Source organism: Bactrocera latifrons, unplaced genomic scaffold, assembly GCF_001853355.1.
Source record: "Bactrocera latifrons isolate USDA-ARS-PBARC rearing strain unplaced genomic scaffold, ASM185335v1 scaffold_69, whole genome shotgun sequence".
Lineage (NCBI taxonomy): Eukaryota > Metazoa > Arthropoda > Insecta > Diptera > Tephritidae > Bactrocera > Bactrocera latifrons.
Genome location: NW_017537367.1, coordinates 512775 through 537626, shown reverse-complemented (window position 1 = coordinate 537626; position 24852 = coordinate 512775). Strand labels below are relative to the sequence as shown.

Genomic DNA, 24852 nt, shown 5'->3' with positions numbered 1-24852 from the left:
ATAAATTGTATTAATTTTTTAATTAAATTAATTATTTTATAAATTATTGATATTAGGAATAGTTGTTTTATCATTGTTGATATAACTTATCATTTTTATTAATTATTTAATTAATTTAATTTTAAAAATTAGTCAATTATTCATTATTGATGAATTAATTGACATTTACAATTAATTACGTGTAACTATTTTACTCTTTCACTGTCGCTCCGTATTGCGTAATAATGCCCGCTTAAATCGACTTTTCACATCCAAACAGCTTTTATTAAAAACAAATTTTGCAATTATTTTTACCGCTTTGCATTTGCTCATAATTAGTCGTGTCAAATGTTAGCTTAGCAATAAATTCGTATGAAAACTACAATAAATATGTCTAATATTTAATGCGAAAATTAATCGCGCTGCAATGGCGAGCGAAATATGCAAAAAAGATGACAACAAAAAACAACAACATGTTGAATAATAGAATGCAATAAAATATATATTTTAGCAGCTAATTAGTACAAAGCGCCTACTTGCTGATGATTATTAATTTTTGCAAATTCTTTGACAAATTTGCTTAATTTATTGACATTTATATTGTTCGGCCGCAATGAACCCGCTGGCGGCTTTACCAATTCAGGCGGCAGCAATCAGCAATGCTAATATTTGAAAATCGCTTAACCGTTAGTGTGTAAACAAAGGGCGCAAATGTGTGTACGTGTATATTGATGTGTGGGCATGCATAGATGCTTGTGCGTGTGGGTGTGTGTGGGTGTGTGTGAAAGGCCAGCTGGTCACGCAGCGGCTAATTGTCAAATGCACCACAAATGTCAACGCGCCTGAATTAGTTTCGCGAAAATTTTAAGCGGGCAAATTTACATCACAAGCACCCACACATACACACACACAATACTATAGAGCCTAGCAATGCAACTAAATTATACACCCAGAAATATGTGTTAAATATTGTGTGAGGCAATTGACCGGCAAAACAAAAATAAATTGAATTAAATGCAAAACCACAATTTGTCAGCGCACACGTAAACACTTTATGTGCGCGCATGTGTAGGTACATGTGGGGCATAAAAATTTATGCACAATACCAATAACTGTTATAAGCTGCGTAATTGAAATTAATTACATACACACACATGCACATCATCTCGCGCTCGCCAATTGATTTCTTGCTACTTTGTATGCACAAATTCGTAATTGCTATTTCTATTATATTTAAATTTTTGTTGTTGTTGTTATACTTTCAGCATAATTTAATTAAGGCATGCACATTAGCTTTGGCCTTAATTTGGCTGTTGATTGATTGAAGTGCGTATGCGCATAAAAATGAGAAATGCTTAAATGCTTCTTCAACACCTACACACACACACACACATAAACGCACGCACATAGCGGCGCGTATGCACAAATATACAGCCATAACACAATTTATACTCCGGTGTTTGTGTTAGTGCGTTAGCAGCACACCTGCTTTGCATATTAATTATGTTTAATACGCTATGCCACGCTCCGCTACGCTCCGGCACTTGCAAATGAGCGTCGAGTGTGTTTTGCAAAAATTAAAATTGAAATTAATTAGCTGCGAGATGTGTAAAGGAATAGCATTGCAGTAATTAAATGGAGGTTACTCATACGGCATGACGACCCGCTGGCTAGCGTTTAGCTGCATGAGTTGGGATTAAACTGGAGTTTATTATTGGTATAAGGAATTTTGTGAATATGCAAATTAGTTTTAATAACAAAGTAGCAAATTATAAGCACAATTTATTTGAAAACTAAAAAATAAACAACTTCTCTGTTGGTCTCTGAAGTGCAGAGCTACTTTCTTTTGCATATCGCAAGGCGCACTGTTAATGACTTCAAGGCTAGTAGCGCAACTCTGATATTTGAGTGGATGGTCACTTCCCTGAAGGAGGCTGCACTCCAGAGTAGTACATCTACTGCTACTCTCATAGCTGCAAGCTCGGCCTGGAAGACACTGCCAGAAAGTCATTGGTACTTGGGCAGAGTAGGAGCCGGCAGAATTCCGTTTGGCGGCTCCATGATTCAAATGATCCGGTATGAAATCAAAGCGAGTGTGGATTTATGAATGTTTGCACACATATTCTTTTAGGAACCCAGACTCTCTGAATCTGATAGCAATTTCGCAGTAATACACCTTCCGACGATGTTTACGGGGAATATGTGCAAGATGGCGTTAAGTGCCATGGTTCGAGTGAATCCTAGTGCACCATACATGCTGGTGAGAGCCACTCATTGCACACTCTCGAGTTTGTTTGCAAGTGTGGGGTTTTCTACAGCCCTCCACCACAAGAAGACTCGATAGAATATAATGTTCTTGACTATGTTCTCGTAGAGCCAGACGACAACTTAGGTGGGGGAGCCAAATTTTTGCCAATGACTGCTCTACAGCATTACAAGGCAATTGATGCCTTTTTCAATTGCTTTAAGGTAAAGTTCTTTCCAATTTCGCTACTTCAAATGAGACCTTTTTCAATCAAATGATGTGTTTTTGCCTGTGGTTTTAAAAGAAACAATAAAACGCATATAATTCAATGTTATGGCCCAAAATTTAGATTTATTATAAGGACAAGGATTTGTCGTTATGTTTTGAAAATAATTTTGGGCAAATAACCGCACTAAAGAAATTAATCCTGCAATATTGACGATCAATGTCAGACGATCATGGAAGTCACACCAGACCTACTACGCGGGAAAATGCGTTCACCTAAATAAATAAAATTTCCTTCAATAAATTGATTATTCCGTTGGCTACATGGTATGCAGCGCCGAGTTATTGTCATCAAAGGTCTTCCACTATGTATAGGATTTTCCATTGATTATAATTCTACATCATTTTTGAAAAATAAAGACGTGTGAACATGAAACATGCCAAACAGTGATTTTTATGGGGATATAACGGTATCTGCAACCAATTTGTTTAATAATAATAAGTCATCCATAAAGTTGATGAACAAAACTAAACTTGAGTGTCTACTTTGAACCGATTCACCAATTACCGACTCTGCTTGGCGATTATGTCGACCAAATATTGGACACAGCGCATGTTATATCGCACGAACTAAACCATTATTTTGTAAATGAATTTTCAGAACTCGCGAACGTTGAAAGCCTTTTCATCATAAAATGACAAACACAAGTGAAATGACAAACCAAAGTGAAAGTCAAGAAAAAGCCATCAAAAACCGTACAAAAATTATTTCCTCTCGAAAATCACACGACTTAAATAAAACTCTTTATATATTTAAACCAACATACTTTCAACGAAAGCACAGATAAATTACTTTGTCCTTAAAGTCGATCTAAAAAGTATTCAAAGACACCTTTGAGTAAAATAAAAATTGCGCAATTTACTGATTTTGCTTTGGAACAGCTTAAAATCGATAACATTTTTTAAGACTATCAAACTGAACAAAACTGCCAATTATGGTACGAAGAAAATCCACAAATATATTGCTAAACCACCATTACATTCACCCAAACTGACAGTTCGGTGTAGTTTTTGGTCTGGTGGAATCATCGTTCCGTACTTCTTTCATAATATCAAAGGAGAGCGGTGTAGATCGAAGATAATCAACTTTTTATGGCCGTAAAGAAGCTGATCTTGACAATATCTGGTTCCAACAAAACTGAGTCATGTGTCACACAGCACGTGCAACAATCGAATTATTGCAAGAAAAGTTTGGAAATTCGATTATTTCAAGAAATTGTGCTAATGAATCGCCTTTAAAAAAACTTTACTTTAATACTATTATACTACTTCTTGTGAGGTTATTTAGGGTCATTGGTCTTTAGCAATAAACCGGACTCTCTTCAAGCTTTAGAAGTCAATATTGACCGTGCTATTCAAGACATATGACTTGATCTAGTGGAAACAGTACTCGAAAAATGGGTCCATCGAATTGTATCGATTGTACTTCGCATTAAATAAAACACATTTGTATTTCTTTAAGGATTATACTGTTTTTTTTAATGAAATTATATAACTGTTATTGGAAAACCCTGCATTTTAAATTTGTTCCTTAATTAATAGCTTATTTCAATCGCTTGCTTGCCGCCTCAAAAATTTAATTTAACTTCTGCCATTTTAATATACTTACTGCAACTGCTTTACACTCATATGTATTTACTTTGATTTCATACATATGTATTTATGTGGTAGGTTTATAACTCATTTGCACTTATTATGTTTGCTTTCGTTTGCAAATAATTGAAACACATTATCTCAAATTATATTTTTTACCATAAATAACAAATTGCCTCACATGTGGATGAAGTGAGTATCTTGTTTGCAATGGTGTATGTATATATAACATATGTATATACAGGTGTATATTAAATTGCATAGATATGTAAGCACATCATTTCAATTTTAATTACGATTTGACATTTTATTAAACATAACATGAATACCGTTATTGACATGTGGAAAAATATGCACATTAATTTGTTTGATATGTGTCAAGGTGTGTGGATGCTGTGTGGTAGTATTTGTGTGCATGTGTGCTTATAAAAGTCGGTTTTTATTTAATTTTTATTAATAATTTTTTATATTAATATTTTTTAAGCCCGATCGGCTTATACAAGTTTGAAATGAAAATTCAGTTCACAGATCAACTTGCAATACCAAAATTACTCCTTTGAAATGGAATATTCACTTATAACATCTAAGATAATTATTGGTTAGATCGAGATTTATAGCAAATATATGTTTGAAAGTAGTTTATCATCGGTGCTCCGATAGCCCTAACACATTGAACTCTCGCCAGAATAACGTCTCAAGTAAGCTCATTTAATTTAACTTAAACTTTGAACACATGCGAAAGTCTTTCGATATTTTGTTGGCAAATATACTTCATTACATTTGCTATGTATGACAGCAAAACATTTCCATATCCTACACCATTAAAAATCGTTATACTAATTATGCGTAACTTACGTTGTCAAAAGTATAATAGAAACAGTATAGAGAGTATCAAACGAATTTTTAATCAGGAAGTTCCAGCGTGTACCTCATAATGTATGTCCTACGAGCAGGTGTCTAAGTAGGGAGACAATTGTAAATTTATTATCAGAAACTCAATATCTACTTCAGTTTCATACTTCCTGACTAGAGGTTTTCAAAGCGTTGCTGTTACAGCCAACGATAGATATACTCTTCTTGTATGGCGGCGGAGACTCCAGGCTGATTCAGGAATGCTTAAATTCGTTATCAATGGCATCGAGTCACTTTGTGATAAGATAAGCCATACAACAGCGGAATCACAGGTAACTGTAAGCTGAAAGGCACTCTAGTCCTGTTATCATTAGAATAGGAACGAGTCTGTACAACGTTCACTTCATGCGTTCTACTATTGAATAACTGAACGCATGAGATTTAGTGAGCTTTTTGTCTCAATAAGCCGAACAGATCATTGCGCGATCGGCTTTTACACAGTGCGATTCAATAGATACTGGAAAGCTTGGTCAAAACATTTTTGCGAGTTTGGCAGCTCACACCCTCAGTATAATTTTTTATTATAATATTTTTTTCGATAATTTTTCGTTGAAAAAAGTAGGAAGATTACAAAAAATTAAAGAATTCATGGCGCGATAGCAAATGACGTTAAAAATATGTATCTTCAAAACTCTTTCTTTGCGAGTGGAAACCGTTTTGAAAAATAGCATTCTGTGAAAAACGCGTTGGAGGATTGATGTCGCTATGTTCCCTACTCTGCTCCCTTTCTACAAGCAACGTTGTAGCGACCGAAATAATTGGAATTTCGATTTCGAAACTTGAGAGAATGTTTACTATAATGTATACTAGCAGGTAATGCAACCAAAAAAATAATCGATTTCTCGAAAATTTCCTTTAAATGAGAGAGCCAAATCTTACAACTCAACGGTTATATTCAAATTCTTCTGAAACAACTGTTGGAATAAAACTTTTCGCAATTTTTCTGAATGATACAAAATAAACTTCGAAAATATATTTCTCGTATAATTTGGAATAAGTCCTTAGTACTTTATATTCTCTAACTACTAAAGTCACCCTGTTAAGTGCAACATGCCTTTTGTAATATTGCAAATACAAATCAGTATGCAGGGTTGCATTTATGGCACAGCACGGCAAATCATTACAATTCACATAGCAATATTGGAAAATTTCTCATATTTACCAGCTGCATTTATTATCCAATTTATGACGCCACAAATCAGTGGTTGCAAGTCAAAAATTTTTACATTCGTTGCGCCTCAATTGGCGCATAATAAATGCAATCACACGGAGCCGAGCCAAAGGACTAGAGTTCACTCGCAATTTCACATACTCAAACCAATATTTGCATTTAATTTACTGTTAACACAAAAACACACACACACGTACACACGAAATAATAACTGTAATTTTCTTTTTATGATAAAATCATGCAATTCGCCTATTTTACGTAACTGCAACACACACACTCTGAGTTACTCGTGTTTGGCATATACAAATACAACGGAAGATACCCTAGAATGTTGAAATAAGCAGGCATTGAAAGGCATACAAATTGACTCTTATTTACCAGCATGCATTTGCATTGAGCAGCAGTTCAATTGGAAATCATATCGAATATTGTTAATATGCGCACAATGGCTATTTGTAAATTATTGCTTTAAGATATTAATAAAATGAATGGACGCAAACAAATAAGCGGCGAGTTGCAGTGACAGCGTTAAAAAATTACAAAAAAACAACAACAACAAAAACTGCACAAAAGCCCACAAGCATGACAGCAGCCTGCAGCGGTATGCGTGCATGTATATGTGTGTGTGTGTGCGGTAATTGATGTGTGAATGGGCGCACACAAACACGCGCGCACTTTTAGTTAGCCTGCAATATGTAGAAAAAAAAGAAAAATCATATACATATGTATATGTGTAACACAAAAACACGGTCAACCACATTTGGACACCCATTGCAACCGCTGATGCGATTAAAAACTGTCCTTCAATGTAATTTGTTGAGCTCTCGCGCTTATCGCAAATGATTTACGTGTCATATGCAACATGTGCGCAATCGCCCCGATGGATGTGTGTGTGTGTGTGTCTGTGGCTGTGCCACGGACATGCATCACATTAGCCATGCATGCAGTTACGCATCACTGCGTTTGCCTTGCATTTTATGCGGTGCAAATGTGTCATTGCGTAAGCATGTAAATGAGTGTGTAATTGTAATTACGTGGATTAAGTAGGATTTCACGGGCGCATTAAAAAATTAACCAGTTTCTGTTGTTGTTGTTGTTTGTTAATCTCCTTCTTTTTTTTTTTTTTTGGTGAACTGTTTAAGGCTCACATTTAATGTTATTAGTCTTATTTACGGTTACTGAGCGTAAAATATTAATTTAATAATATAATATATATTTTTTATTTTAATTTTCAGCATGCGCTTTAATTCCACCGTATTAAATAATTTAGAATTGTAAAAGCAAGGCTAATAAGCAATAGCCAATTCATTATTAATGAGTATGTCATGTCCCTAACAAGCAGTTGTTCACATTTTGCTGGTAGTTAGACTTTTTCCGGTCCTGCAGATTTTTCAGCAACGCACCCTACCTCTTCTTGAAGGTACACAATATTTTGAAAGCCAAGATTCCCTACTTCTTTAAGGGGAAATTACAGAAACTTCTAACTTAAGGGGTCAGTAGGGTCTGGTCCGCTTTTTGACATTTTTTTCCGTACAATTTTTATTCCACAATAGAACTTTTTTCACATTTTTTGGAATTTTTTGATGACATCTGTCGGAGAAATGGTATACACTTTTTTTTATTATTATTTATCCACATGTTTTTTTACATAAATTTTGTCATAACATTGTCAATAAATTATAAATAATTATGAATGTAGTATGGACGATAGCTAAACGTTTTGTGAACATTTAAAAAAATATTAAGCAAATCGGTTGAGTAGTTCCACCGGAATTATGTCCGCCAATTTAAAAAAGTGTTTAAAGTTTGAGATGTGCACTCCGAGCGCTCCGAACGTCAAGTGGTATTATTTTTGGGCCTTCTTCGAAACGTTCCAATGGTAAAGTGGGTTCTACATTAATTCTAAGGGTATAAGGGAATAGAAAATGCAAAAAAAAAATTTTAAGATTACCCTACTGACACCTTAATGCGGAATGTTTATTATCATTCAAAAAATATTTTTTTAGCATTTATTTTCACGCGTGGTGCTTTGCTCTAAGGCCTGAATCTAAGCAGGGTTGGAAGCATAGACTTTAGTCTTCACGTATCCCACAGGAAAAAGTCTAACCGTGTGACATCACACGATCTTGATGGCCAATAGGCCGCCACAAAACGTTAAGTTAACTGCTCACCGAAGTGTTCTCTCAATAACTCCATTTATTGATGCAATATGTGGGACGTAGCGCCGTTTTGTTGAAACCAAATGTCGCCGAGCTCACAAACTTCAATTTCTGGCATCAGGTCGAAATCGCCAGTCACTTCCTTACCGGCATTATTTTTGAAGAAATATGGTCCGAAGATTCCACTGACCCCGCAACCACAGCATATCGTTGGTTTTTCTGGATGAAATGGCAGCACTTGAATCTCTTTAGGCTGCCTTTCGTCCCATTCGGATCATCCTGGAACTTTTCAAGAGCTTACAGAGCCATGCGATGTCGCTTGAAAAGGTCGGGCGGTTTCTTTGTTTCGGTATATAACTTTCCATGATGAAATACCAAACAATACAGAACAAAAATAACATAAAAGCTTAACAAGACTCAGATGTGATCTGTCTTTTGAAAAAAATATCTCTATTTGGATCTCCTGATGTAAAAGTAACCATTTCCGATGTATTGTTTCATCCAAAGTTATTTTAGGAAAGTAAAGACTTTTCCACCATTGAATTTGGTGTACTTAATTATATCCTTAACTCGGTTTGTCACGAAATTTGTAACACCCAGAAGGAAAGATCGTATTACTTATAAAACATATATATGATCAATAAAACGAGCTGCGTTCATTTAGTCATTTCCATCTCCCAGTATATACACGTTTTAGTCCCTCGGTTTTAGCGCACGTCCTTTTCTCTCCAAGAAGCTGTCATTTGCAGCAACTGCCGATATTGAACCACCATAACATATAACTGCCATACAAACTAAAAGATTTGTGAAAAGTTTACAAGTTTCGGTTATTAATGAAAAAAAAAATGAAGAAGTGCCATCGCGGTCTTTTTCCACTAATTTTCTGCAACAAAAATATTGCAAAAAAAATATATATCAATTCCAACAAATTCTTTTGATTAGTCAAGTCCTACATAATTTTGTGTGATCCTCAATACACCAATTTAGAACGGCCAGCAATAGTTAATATTAACATGTTAGAATTATTATTAAGACTAAGAGCAATACTCGAAAAGCGAAAATTATGGTTTTGATATTTTTCGTTTTATTTTCCTAATTTTTATCGCTTTATTATCGGTTTTATATCGGAATTCATTCGGTATAGTGCTAAACAAAATTATACATTCCTGTACGCTTAGTTCAATTAAGAGTTGTTAATAACACACTTTAGGCGAGTCATATTTAATTTCAAGGCATGGAATGCGAACCACAATATAAGCGGACGTCAGGGCGTATGCGCAATATGAAATATTCAATGTAGTTGCAGCTACACGTAATTCGAAATTCTCAGCTTTTGAATAGCATTAACAAATGCGTTTATCCAGCAAAAAAGCGAGTAATAGGTGGACAGTAGAAATAATTTTGTTAAAATTTTTAATCCTCTTGAATATTTTTTTTCGAAACCCAAGCTGTACATGCATAAAATCGTGCTAATAGAGCACTCAAATTAATGCAATCTCACTAGAAAGCTATCGAAAGTGGTTTAAAAAGATGTAATATGAGGTTTCTCCATCGGACCTAGGACAAATATGAAAACGAACATCACCTAAAGAACTTCTGAACATAAAATTTTTGAGAAAGGCATTTCTCAAGTATCGATACATTTATAAATGACATAGTTACTATAGAAACATCACGTATAGTACTCCCAATGTCCCACCAATATTCTCTCTAATGACTAATAGTGCTAACAGATTCGAAAATAAACAAAAAGCATTACGGTATGTAAGGTTTGATGGCTTATCGACTTGTGACTACAGCTGTAGTAGCTAAGCAACGCTCGCCGAGCTCGCTTGTGGTCCTACCATCTAATAGTAAAGCCTAACTTCTACCGGTTAACATTTTGCCTCTAGAAAGAATAGTTTACTGACCTGGTAAGTATCCTGTGATACCATTTTAGCCAAGCACCCAAACCAGTCTAATCATGAAGTAACTCGATGCCAGAAAGAAAAAATTCAGACAGCTTTTTATTATATAGTATATAAGCGAGCTCAAGGCTAATATCGCCGCCTTACTATTGGTGACGTGTGCATCAATCATCATATTCTTCAAACAATACAAATCAGTCGACAGAAATATATTATGAGACCCTTATACGTCCGTACACTAATGCGTAAAAAAAATTCGTCGATTAATACTTTAAACTGGACACGTCTTGTCTCAATTCAAATCAAACAATTTCTTTTTCCTTGCTAACTCATCAAATTCCTTCCGAGGCCCTACGTTTAAAGATTTTCAAAACACATGTGGCCTTCTTAATGTGATTCGTTTACCAAGTTTCATTGAGATATCTTAATTTTTATTCACGTTACAGCTGCCATAAGCAGACGAACAAACATACACACTGATTTTAACTTTTCTCGCGAACTGATCATTTATATATATATACATATCCGTTAGTTCAACAAAATTATTATAAACTATAGCAACATGTTGCAATGATACAAAAACATTACTGAAAATGTTGCGCACAGAGTTTATATGATCCAGTGCAAATAGAAGTTTTATCAGATATAAAGATAGGTAGATATAAAGTTTTAAATGAAAACAATTATGTCTTCATTTGTTTTCGTGGGTGGTAATCATTTTAGGTTAGGTTTCGTTAATCATGTGGCGCTTTTCGATACCAGATATAGTTCAATTACTCGAAGTAGTCATCCTTTAAGATGCCTGACGTGAATTTTAAAATACTCTGTGGCTCTTGTCTCCTGGTACCTTGCTCTAGCCACTCCCGATCATGTTCCTACAGTCTCTTCTATCGAGTCCCAAAAATATTTTGTAGAGTTTTTTTCTATTCATCAATGTATTGTTAGACATGTCGTTAATCTAATCTCCTTTCATATGCTGTCTTCCATTGGAGACTCTAAATATCATTTAAAAATTTAAAAAACCAACAAAGGAACCATTGCATCGGGTTATTCATAGTTTTTCCACAGATTAAAGTAACACATTTGCAGTTTTAATTCTACCAATAAAACGACAATTATAGCAATAACCGTCACAACCAATCGTACTACCCAAAAACAAAATCACCACACCGCAAGTCAATTTATGCGGCCTATTAATGCAGGCGACTCATAAATTACACACACAAATGCAAATATTAGCATATGAATATACAAACAGGAATTTAGGTATGCACAAACGCACACTCATCTATATACATACCATATACTGGCATAAGCACACATATATAAATTGATGCAAGCACATATTAGCAGTTTTGAGGGTGTTGGGGTGCGAGAAGACTCGTGTTATGGCATAAGTTAGCAGTAAATGCATGCAATAACGCCTTCGGCGGTCACCACCATTGCAACTTAACAGGAGTTGTTGTGAGCTGAGTTTACGAAATTTTAAAGCCACGCATAGCGCTAGTTGATGTGCTTGAAAAGCAAAATGTCAATCGAAGCATGCAAACGACTTAACCAATCAAGCGAAACAGCCATAAATTTTCAATGCTTTTAAGCAAAAAAAACTTTGCGCTAAACGGAAATTTATATAGCATATGCAAATACGAGTGCGACCGCAAATACATATGTGGGCGCATGAGTTGCGGGAGTCTAGGACAGGCACAACCATAAGCGTTAAGGCATGCATGCTTTCAAGTGTATGCATGTGTGTGTGTGTGTGTGTGGATGTGTGTGACGCGCTGTCAGGTTCAATTGGCAATCGTGTCGCTGCTAATTTCACGGCTCGTCGCGCGCACAAAGAAAATGTTAAGTGGTATAGAAATCGAAACGGTTGATCTTAAAAAAATCGCATACAATTCGGCGAACCGCAGAAGACACAGGACTCATGCGCACACTGCTTGGCCGAATAGCGGCAAGTTGGCAGCACAGCTGTTGTTTTACAAGCATTTGCAGGCGTTTAGTGGCGTTTAGTGAAGAAGATTTAATTATATTTACATGTGCGCTGATAATGTAACGGCAGTGCTGCGTTGTCGCTGCGGCTCACCACTAAATGACGAAATGTATCTTATTTATGTTTGTACAGCGCTGCCATGGTCAACATTAGCACGCAAATACATATTTACTACACTCCCACTGGCGCGCTTTAAATTCAGACAGGCTGCTATGCATGCATATGTGTGCGTGTCTGTTTTAGTAGGCCTGCGGTTGCGTTTGCATAATGCTAATAGCTTGCTTTCACACAGATCTGATCCACATTCGCATATCTTCATCCAAATACGCGGCGACGCCTTACCACAAGCCGCCATCGCTCTGCCAATATATTTTCTGCAACAACCGTTGGGCACACTCTGACGCCGATCGGCCTTGTGCACTTATTGGCGCGCTCTACATCCATACATACATTGGTATATTGAAGCGTTTATTGTTGAAGGTGTGAGACAGCGCTGTTTTCCCATTCGGTGTTGTTGTTGATTTTACTCTCTAGCGGCGATAAGTTTACCCTATACATGTCGGTAACTATTGTTGTTGTTGTTATTTAAATTGCTTTAGTCGCGACGCATTTGCTTATAGTAAAGCATGTTTTCGCTTGTATTGCTGTTGCTTTAGTTATAGTTGTCGCTGTACTGATTATGGGCTTCTGCTGTGCTGCGGTCGTTCGTGGCTGCGGTTTATCGCACATGTTCAAATCAATCGGTTTGGTTTGCTGGTCAATTGCTTAAGCTGCAACTGATGTATTTGCGCTGGTCAGCGATATTTCGAGGGCAAGTTGAGGGGTTGGAGGAAGCATATAATAGCATATAATGCAGATATATGAATGTAAAGGTTTCCCTTAGTGTAAAAAAAGTTTAAACAGTGAACCTCATTTTTAGTAAAATATCCAGCAAGAAGTTGTGAAAGTTTAGAACAAGGTTACTTATTGACTTATTTAAAATTCTCAGCAACCTAAAGCTACACATTGTCTATAAACTTTAGATGCTCTTTATTGTCGTTTGACATTGACTGTTACAAATAGTTACAAATAAATTATGGATGGATGTTACAAATGGATTATGTTTTGCAATTATAGTCATGTGACGAATATTGTTAGGATAAAGGGCCAATTTTATCCCATTTTTTCAGGTATGACATCAATTCTCCCACCGTAAACTAAGTTTATGTAACCAAATTGGGCTCAGTTTTTTCATTCGACCAAAGTTTGTTCACTATGCAGAAGAGCATCTTATAAATGGAGATTCAATTCGAGGTTCCCTTCGTTAAAAAAAAAAATACGGAAACTTCAATTGAAGAAATATTCTTTAACATTTATTGTTTGAAGATTATCTCTTTTAAATGTTGGCGGCGGCTACGTCTTAGATCGTCCGTCGGTTGAGTCTAATTTTCGATGACTCGTTCGAGCATTACGGTTGGTGACTAGCAAATGACAGACGTAATGTTTCGCTCAAAGACTAGAATCGAAGCGCGTTATCTGCATAGACTTTAGACTTTATACATCGCTACAAGAAAAAGTCTAACGATGGGATATCGCATTATCGGGAAAGATCTCCCCGAGCCTCCTCCCTATCGTACGACTTTCAATTTACTTAAAGCTACGGTGCTGGATAGATAAGATAGAATCTACGCCGTCAGTTTTGCTTTCTTCAGGTTGGACTAAGAAGTGAAGCAAATTCGCTCCCACGTCACTGTGGACAATCATTACCTCGAAATCATAGATAATTTCGTCTATCTTGGAACCGACATTTACACCAATAACAACGTCAGCACGAACAAAGACCAAACTCTATAAGTTCCTCATCATCCTCGTCTTGCTATATAGTGCAGAGGCAATATCTTATGAATCGGCGTTACGCGTTTTCGAAACAAAGGTTCTGTGCAAGATTTAGAGTTCTTTGGCTATTAGCAACAGCGAATACCACAGTCCCTTATATCTTATATCCCTAATTAATAGTTATTCTCTCAATCGGTGCATAATTGTTCTAAAATGAAATTTCAACCTTCCTGGATGAAAGCATGATATCGGACTTTTATATCTAACATTGAAACCCTCAAATTACGTATTCAAAACTAGTGTTGGTAAAGACAATATTATACTTCCAAGCGCACAAAGTGTATATAATTCACATAAACTCACTAATTTATTCTCTTTGACTGTTCAACGCATCCTAAGAAAGCAATAAAGCGTGTGTTGCATTACACAAATCTTTGCTTATTCGTGAAAGCATATATAATACATATCAAGGACAGCTCCCATATTGCTAATTTATGCGACACACAACTGAGATGCCTTTTATACCAAACTCTGAACATAACATAAATGCGCATTCTTGCTGTAAGCTGTGAATAAATATTTCATTAGCACAGGTGATTCTAAAAAAAAAATATTTCATTTAACACACACAGAGAGAGATAATAAATTTGGACTTCTGAGGCGATTAACAGCATTATTGCAACGAAAAGTACATACTAATGATCATTGAGTGAGTTGCTTTGATGCTTTAATGGAGCTCATAAAGTGACCATTGCTTTGAGCTAATTGCAAATAAATGCAAATATCAGCAGTTAGTTTATGCTAACGCCTAAGCGTTTATAAACAAACTTTCCGTTAAGAGGCAACTTCCAGCATCTTGCTCGTTAATTGCATTTGCTAATGTTGTAGCGAAATAAAAAACAATGCACCCAAGCAAATATAATTGTATAATAAAGCAGTTATTTGCGTGCTATTTAATTCAGTGTATAAGATCTCGGTACATAATTAGATTTCCGAGAATGATTTTAGCAGCTCGTCTCTCTAGTTTACAATGAACTAACGAAATTATTAGAGGTAGTTGTTATTTGTTTTAATTTGCAAGGCAAAGTTAAGTATTTAACATTTGCCCAAATTCTATTGCTCAACACACTTTAACAAAATTTTTAATTAAAAGAAAACAAAGTTACTTAAAGCTTAGTTAGTTAGCTTGGATGAGCATCGCATAATAATGTGTACATACATATGTAGTAGGCATCACTGACGCAAGGATATTTTAGTGAATAGAAAGGTGGAGGAAACTTTTCGATTAATCTCAATCCAAATGTTAATCAAATAATAACAGTTCGTATACTCTGTTTTGTTCAAAAGTAAATGCAGAAACTAATTTTCAGTACTTAAACGCCTTTCCGAAGCATACTCTACTAATTGGTTTAGTAATATCTCTTCCAACTAACGGGTTTCAGTAGATACGCTACAAAAGTAGACCAATAGACAGCCAATAACATATTTTTCCCCGCTCTTTTGACATTTCTCTTCAGTAAGTTTTGCTATTTCATCATGAAAAGATATGCGATCCAACAGCGATTCGAAATTATTGAAATTTACTACCAAATAATTCCAATTGCGGTGGCCTCCACTTTAAAGGCGCTACTTTCAATTTATGGTAGTCCAGTCATATAAACAAATGACAGTCTAGTGGTAAAATTTGAATCCACAGGCACAGTATAAAATGTGCCTGTAAGATTAACAAGCCTGTAGTGTCGAAAATATATTTTTGGGATTGACGTTTTGAGTTCTGGAAACAAACAGAAAATGCTTGGGGCCAAATCTGGTGAATACGCATCCACCGAAAAATTCGAACTTTAATTCATGGATTTTAGCCATGAAAAAGGATGTTTTTCTTCTGCAAACCGAGTCTTTTTTCACGAATATTTTCCTTCGACTGCTCCAAAAGGTTGCAATAATATTCAGAAATGGCAATTGTTACCAATTTGCAAGTAATCCACAAACAAAATTCCTCTCGCATCCCAAAAAAACTGTTGCCGTGAGCTACTTGGCATCGTTTCGATGCCGAACAACCAGGTTTACACCACTCTCTAGTCTCTTGTTTTGATTCAAGATCATGGTGATAGACCCAAATCACGACCATAATTACGAATCCATTGTTAGCGAAAGCGACACCAGTTGTGCACGCAATTTTCTAAAACTGAAAATTTTACTTAAAATATGGCTCACACTTGGTAATGAGATGTGTAGAATCTCTACTAAATCCCTCTCAGTCAATCGACGATCTTTCAAAACCATGTCCTGTATTTTGGCTATAACACTAAATGGCTTGTCAACTAATAATGAATTGTCAGATTGAAATGAAACTTCACATACGTTCATATGAAGAGACTACCAACAAAATAAAAAAAAATTGGGCTAGTAGCAACGCCATCTTTAATCGAACGATTTGTTGTACGGAGTGAGCTAATGCGATACTCATCACATCCACATCTTTCTTATGATATATGCAGTCTTTTGAGAAACCTATTGTCACAGCTATTTAATTTATGAGATATCGACCTGAAATTTTGCTCATGTCATTTCTAAAAAGCTGCCTATTTGACGGCACCGCCAACATCGGACAACTACAACATATAGCTGCCATTTAAACCGACCGACGAAAATCAATATAAAGGTCTTTTTATACGATTTTTGTACAATGCACAGAGTATATTAAGTTTGCCACGCTGTTTCTGACTGATCGGAAGGAAACGTCAGAGAACCTACAAAGTATATAATATATACTTGTATCGTATAAAAGATCAGTGTTACGAGCTGAGTTTATTTAGCCATATCCGTCTGATGTCTGATCGTCATAAGCGCAAACTGCTCTCTCAGTTTAAGTTCAGTTTATTGGTCTGAAATTTTACAAATGTAATAATCTGTCAGAGTTGCCAATATCAGACAGTTATAGCTTATAGCTATCAAACTATAAACTGAACGATAGAAAGCAAGTGCTTGTGTGGAAAACTCTTCCCATTCCCCGAGGTATTTTCAAGAAATTTTCCAAGGGTTACTATCCAAGGCAAATTTTTGTTGTTTTTAGCGGCATAAAACATTTCTGGAGCAATTTCGTGTAATGGTGCTGAGGTAACAGTCCTTAAACCCGACTGTCGTGGAAACGGACTATCCAAGGCATCGCTTGATGCTGTAAAATTGAACCTCTAAGGAATATTACAACTTCGTTGCAGATAAAGTTGTAGTTTTTATTGTTATTTTTCCATTTCTACAAAGAAAATAAATAAGATTTAAATAATACTTGCCTACAACGTAATCTTCTGGAAATAATGATAATTAAGCCCATCAACAGGCTGTCTATTTCAAAATGGAGTTGCACTTAGGTAGCAACATAATTATTATAATAAATTATAATATAGTTGATAATTGAAAACAATAAGACCGTTGTCTTCATTCAGGCGGTCTAAAGGAATAGAACCAAGCATTAGTACAATTAGTTAAGCCTAAATATAATAATTAAATTTATAGAGACCATTTGGGCACGAACGCGCTGTAAATACAATTTGCACTGCTGCTAGCCTAATAAGTGTACAATAATGCCAGCAAAAGCTTAATAAATGCCTGTTTGTGTGAGCATAAGTGTTTGCAGCTTTGAGTGCTTACCAAAGATATTTTCCAAAGTTTGAGTTCGAAACATAAATGCAGAGGTGGAAGTTTTGTGTACAAGTCGAGCAAAGTGCAAGCCCAAATTTATATTTAATGGTAAGCAGAGAAACAACAAACGTAGATATGCGAAAACACACACACCTGTGTATATTTGTTAATTTGCTTATGCAGCGAGTATCGCCTGAGGCCAAATTGTGTACCGAGTATTATTGTATATGAAATTCACTTCTAATTACGTGCGTGTCGTAGCGTTTACAAATTATGATAGATTTGTGTATGCCCGAACCGTTGTGTGCACGCTGGCTAGTGCACAACATTTCATAGATAACGGTGTAAGTGAAAATGGAATTGGAAATGGAAATGGACACCAAACAAGAGTCATAACAAGGCGAGTCCAGGTACGGAAAGTATTAGCAATAAATCAAAGAGCATATGCATACACAAGGTTGTTGCAAACACACGAACACCCACACACATATGTACACTAACTAGCACTTATATAAATATTAATATAGCATATGCAAGCGTTTGCGCTCATATTCGGTAGCCTTTAGGTCATTTGCATACGAGTGCAATAAATGTTGCTCATACGTCCTGGTGGACGTGTACTGCTAATTTGTACTTTCCACGAAGCTAAGGCAAGCGGTGCCAGACGTGCAATTGAATATATTTGCCACTGCTAGCAAATACTACAATCATTGCTGCTGCTGAACTATCCAATCACGCCATCAGCTTGCAACTGCTGTGCGTTTTGCAGCAACCCAAATATAAACTCGCCGGTTGTGCACTAGCCGGAGTTTTGTGGTGTAGCTGCAAAGCTGCATATATTTTTGTCATATTTAGTTGTAATTTCAGGCGTTAATGAATGATGGTATGTGCCCTTTTGGAAATGAACAAAATGATAATGAAATGAACTTTGCGTTTTGAGAAGCCTAGCTTATAAATTGGAATTAGTTTTGAAAATAAAAATGTAGCGCTTTTGTTCTCAGCAAAACATCATAAGCTAACTTTGAGTGCGTACAAGCTTATCAATGATTTAAATAATTTTCTAGACTACTTATGTCCTCAATCACCTCATCAGATCTTACACAGTGTCGTTCATTTGATAGAAGATATTTCAGTTTCAGGAGTTGTAGAAAGTCTGTGAAATCCAAATCTTGCGATTAACCAACACAGGAAGCATCTCTCGATATATAAAAGATCTCTACAGTGGTTCGAATTGGATGTCCAATTTTGTGAGTATATCGTATCAAATAAAAAGGCATATGAAGTTCATCAATCGTCGCTGGCTTGTTGGCATAGCCCATAGACCTGACGTAGCCCCACGTAAAATTGTCTAACGGCGTCAAATTGCAAAATCGAAGCGGCCATGTCGTGATATAAAACGTTCACCAAACTTGGTTTTCAATAAATCGATTGTGGCATTCGCTGTATGCCTTGTGATGTCTTCCAAGTCCCTTTGGAACAAAAATATTTGGTTATCATTGAGCGGTAGGGATTCCCATTCACAGTAACGTGCCGGTCTTTATAACGATATAATGGTGACTTTTGTAGTATGTGTGGATTGCTGCCTGACCAATAACCAATTTTGTTGAAAATCCGGATCATTTTCAAATTGTTGCTCAGCCCAATTTACGAGCATACGACAATTCTGCTGATCAAGTGGCTGCTGCTCTTGTGTCAATTTGGTCGTGTTAAGATATAGGCCAATATGTCTTCCCAAAATTCGAGATGCCCAATGCTTGAGAACAACTTGTATGAGACTGATTTGGGTCTTTCTCAATTGATGCACAAGCGGCAGCAATATTCTCGCGTCAGCGGGCATTTCTTTGTCTCACTGGCATGGAAACATTTTGTACTGTGCCTGTGCATTCAACTTTTTCTAACAGAAGCCAATTCTTGATCTGACAGAATGATTATGACGACCATAAATTGAATGTAGCGCTGTTAAAGTTGAGGCCACCGACGCTGAATTTCGGTAGTAAGTTTTAATAGTTACAACTAGTTGTTGGATCGTATCTTTCTGACATGAAATGTTAAACCTTAGATGCGTACTGCTTTTCAATTTATTTATTTATGTTTTTTTTTTTTTTTTTTTTTGTTTTTTAATTTATTTTTTTTTGTTTTTTTTTTTTTTTTTTTTGAGACAGTACTATTGTATATTAACCCAATTTCTATATAAGCTGCTGGTAAGTAAAATTGAAGAAATTGTTCCTTTCAGTATAGAATTTTTAGGAACTGTAGTACTGTATTGCCGGATTTAATATCACACTTCAAGAAACGGTAAACTCAGAGGTTGATCAGTTAAAGCATTGACGTCAATTGTCCCAGGTCTCTATTGGCAAACTTCTGGACAAAAGATTTTCACAAGTTTGTCTTCTGATGCATTTTTCACCAGCAAAATCATTCGTTTTAAATAGGAACAGATATTTGACTCTAGGTCCACACAATTCCCTAAATCTGTGACTCTTCGAATTTCCTGCTATTTCGCTTTTACTTTAGTATTTTTTTTTTTCTGATGTCCATCTTTGATTCGTGCTAAAACAATGCTGAGTTAAGCAATGATATAAACCCTCTCAAAGAAGTTCTTGCAAACGAAGTTTATGGCGCTGACGTCATATAACATAACCCGATACAGACTACTAATGCTCTATATTAAAAAAAAATAATATTTATCATATATATTACATACACATACATAACCTATGTTTTCTACATCCAATTTTCTACAGGGTTTTGCCTTGCTTAACATACATAAATATGTTTGGGTACGCTATGTATGTAATAATATTCATGCGAAATTTAGTTAGATCTATAACAAACAAATTACTAATGTTTTCCCATTACTAACCAAATATCCATTGGCCAATTTGATGAAAGGCATTCATTAGCAGAAACTAAATGCTTGGAAATTTATTGTTTGTTCTCGTTTTTGTGTGCTACTAAATGGATTTGCGTGTGTATATGTATGAACAATGGTGTACTTGCTTTGTTTCTGTCATTGTAGTAATTGTATTAGTTGTTAAAAGACGCAACAACAATGTTGTAAGCATTGTTCTGCCTCAATGAAATCAAATACTTGTCATGTCAGTTGTCTCTTGCGTTTAAGTATTTGAAGATCAACATATTATGAACAACACAAATTTGTACTTGTAGTTGAAAACTATCATTTTTTATTTTTGATTGTGTAAATTGAGGCAAATACATATCCTGATGATGCAACATAATTAATAATTATTGATTTGTGAAATGTGTGGTTGAATAAGAGTTTCATTTAAAAGTGGGTTTTAGATTAAAAGGCTATTTTTTTATGCAAAATAAGGAGAAAGCTTTTACACTTAAAAAAAACATTCAAAATTATTATAATTCATTTAATGATATTTGATTACGGACAATATTTTCTTGATAAAGAATGGTAATTTTTAATGTAATACTATTGTGACACAAGTAACATGGCACTCAGAAAATTGTATGTGCATGGCAACTCAAGTTGTGAATACCTCAAAGTCTACATAAGATTTCGTAAAAATATAAATGTCAAAAGACGACACAGCGCGCTCCAATAGATACGAGAGACCAGGGTCTGGTACTCGAACCAACTTCAGACCGTTCGCGCAGCTTTCACAGTGGAATCAGATATTTATAAATTTGCTGAAGGACAATTCGGAGTATTGTTCACAAGTGTACAAAAGCGTTTTGCCCAAAGTGGACGCAAAAAAAAGTGATCAGCGATAAAATTCAAACGTAATAGTGTGATTGCTTTATAAGTATTTAGCTGGAAAATCACAGCCAGCAATTGTTCGTGAGCTCAAACACCTTAATGTGAATAAGGCTTTTGTTTACCGCACCATCACTCGTTACAATAATACTGGTAGTATCGCAAAACTGCACTGAATCTAAGTCATCGGTTGGCCACCAGCAGGCACCACAGATGGGCGCTCTCCAGTTGTTTTCATCGAACCTGGCGTCGAAGTAAATGTGACATATTATTGGAAAAGGGTTCTGCAGGCTGCTTTGAAGCCGTGAGCAAACAAACATTTCGGTCGAAAGCCATGGACGTTTCAACAATACTCAGCACCGTCTCACAAAGCGCGAGTGAACCAAGAATGGCTGAAACGAACATGAACAACGTTCCGAACTTCATTACGACCATACAATAGCTCTCGAATTCACCAGTTGCAAATCCAATGGATTATTCTCTCTTTGATATTTTGGAGAACTAGGTTCGAAGTAAAAAATACACCAGTGTCGAGATACTGAAGAAAGCCATTGTCCGTGAGTGGGCCAAAATACCGGCAAGTCACATTCGGACAGCTTGCGATTCGGTCATATCTAGCAAAAGTGATTTGGTCCTGAATTTATGATTATTTTCCCCCCTTTGTACTTTAAAATAAATAAAAATAATTTTCCAAACCGAATTTGGAGTGTCGGACCCTGTATACACAACTTTACAGCACTTCATATGAAACTGTGCGTTCCATTCATTTTAGGCTATTTTATTCATTCAGTTTAGTGAATTTCAGTTCAGTACAAGCTATGTCTAGTGTTTACATTAGATAAGTATTCGCTTCATATCACAAAGGTTTCTTTCGATCATAAAACTTACTAGTAGTCAGCCAAGCTTTGGGTAAAAGTCAGGGATAATTATAATTGCCTATCAGCGTATCAAACTCTAGGCACACTCGCATTTATGTCTCTTTCTATTTCACTTCTTTTAACATATCTTCTCTCGATAACGTTCTCTAATAGATCAATCCTCCAGCTGATGGCCAAAATGTGTTCCATTTTATCCATTTCCTGGCATGAAAGCATCAAGCAACGCTTATAGTCATGTAATCATGTCATTATTTTCTTCCTTCGAGGTGGGATACGCAAGTCAGTTAAGAGTTAACAACTCCCATCTCTATTTTATTTGCAGTTTATTTATCATGGATTGGCGATCAAATTTCTTAAAAATCTATTGCTAAATTCGCCTTCTTCCTCCTACTTCCATTACTTTGGGGTTTTATCTCTCAGGAGCTACCATTCAAACTCATCGAACAAAATGGAAATGAAGCTATTCATGAAAGACTTCTTTCCAAGTTGAAATATGTATTTCTATACGACTGTCTACCATACTACACCGTAGTTTTAGATAAACATATTCAAAAATATTTAGTGCTATAAGAGAGGTACTTGTGAAGGGTATTATAGCTTCGGTGTACTCGAAGTTAAAGTTTTTTTTATTTTATATACACTTTGATTTGAAGCATTTAAAAGTATTGAGTATGACTATTAAACTTCTTACTATTTACATTTAACTAAATTTCGCTTTTTTCGCTTTTATTTTTCATTTCTTCTATGCCACACTGCTGCGCCACAACGGCACTGTACGCTGACACACGCTTCATTTCAACKCTCGTTTACGCCTGTGGCCTGCTGCACCACATAATGCTTCAACGCCTGCTGACTGGACGACTGTGCAACTGCTGCTGCCACATTTGCTGCATCTGTTGCTAATACAACTAACCGCACATAACAACAATAACAAAAATATTGCGCAATATATATGTATGTACGACAACAAATCAACAAACTCCAACAATGCAACGCCATTCATTGCCTGACCATCTGTGGTACTTCGAACCAAATCGGGAATACTACTCGCTAATCTGACCGACTGACTGCCAACGTATATTCGCTTGCTTGCCTACTACTTGTATGCCTCACTGGCCGTCCGGTTATGTGTGCTTGCAACATTGCGCTGATTCATTGGCGCTTTTCAGGTTTCCGATACCGTCGTAGAGCCGTACAATGCCACATTGTCCATACATCAACTTGTCGAGAATACCGATGAGACATTCTGCATCGACAACGAGGCTTTATACGACATCTGCTTCCGCACACTGAAGCTGACATCGCCCACCTATGGCGATTTGAATCATCTTGTATCCGTAAGTTGACCAATATACCAAGCAATACTAATGGGTTTTCTCTTCTTTCCTTTTCGCTCTTTCTCGCTCCCTCTCTATCTATCTCGCCTTAACACTGCTCCCCGCATCCCGCCACGTCACATATGCATTTCCTGTGTAAACGTCGAAACCAACCGACCAACGCACCAACAACCATCAACAACAATAACAATAACAACGTTCACAATTGATGACCCGGTTGCATGGCTGAACGGTAATGCCGATTGCGTGGCATTTACCAATGCGCACCGCAATACGTTTGCGTTTGCCGACCATTACACCTACACATTTACAAATGTACATATTTATGTGTATATGTGTTTGCTTTTATTGGTATATACATGTGTTGTGTATTTTCGCCTGCGTTTGCTTGTGACCACACCCCTTCTACTCGGCCCCGCTACGGTGTGGGACAGGTATCCGAGGTAATTGTTGAGCCCTACAATGCCACACTGTCGGCACATCAGCTGTGCGAGAACACCGATGAAACATTTTGCATCGATAATGAGGCATTGTATGACATTTGTTATCACAAGTTGCGTATGCTGTGCCCCACCTATGAGGACTTGAATCATCTGGTGTCCGTAAGTAGAATTGAGAATTGTTTGTGGTCGTGTAAATGCCTGCCAAAGCAAAGCGAAACAAGAAAACGCTTGTAAAGCGCAAAATTAATTGCAACAACTGCTGCTGCAAAAAGCATTTTTGCATAGATGCATATGCATAAATAGCGATGACTAAACACTTCTGCATTTTAAGTGACGTTGGGCTTCATTTCAATTCCAAATCGCTTTCCAATTTTTTATTATTAATTTTTCTTTCTAATATTTTTTTTTCGCAAAAAATGTTTTCTTTTTATATTTTTCAAATTGTTTCCGAAAATATTTTCAAAATTTTTTTCAAAAAAATATTTCTTTCATTTTCAAATTATTTTCGAAAATATTTTCAAGTTTTTTTTCAATTTTTGTATAAATTTTCTATTCAAAAATGTTTTCAAACATTACACAATTATTGTAGTCTTAGTACTATTTATCAAAATACTGTTATTTTTAGTTATAACATTTTGTACTTTAGTTTTAATAATTTTTTTTCTAAATACTGTTTTTTTTCAAAATTCTTTCAAATTTTTTTCAAAATATTTATTGAATACCCTTTTTCAAAACATTTCCCTTCTAATAATTTTTTTTTTTCTAA

At 35.9% G+C, this 24852-nt stretch overlaps 1 protein-coding gene across 2 annotated transcripts in view; it reads left to right on the top strand.

Moving 5' to 3' along the window:
- LOC108975728 (tubulin beta chain) overlaps positions 1-24852 on the top strand; it is a 116123-nt gene that overhangs the window by 78717 nt on the left and 12554 nt on the right. The window contains exon 4 of one of the 2 annotated variants that reach the window (XM_018944426.1): positions 24078-24245. In XM_018944426.1, the coding sequence (XP_018799971.1) occupies positions 24078-24245 (168 nt within the window). Of the gene's footprint in view, positions 1-23475; positions 23644-24077; positions 24246-24852 lie in introns of both variants that reach the window. The other variant, XM_018944425.1, reaches the window with a different exon arrangement.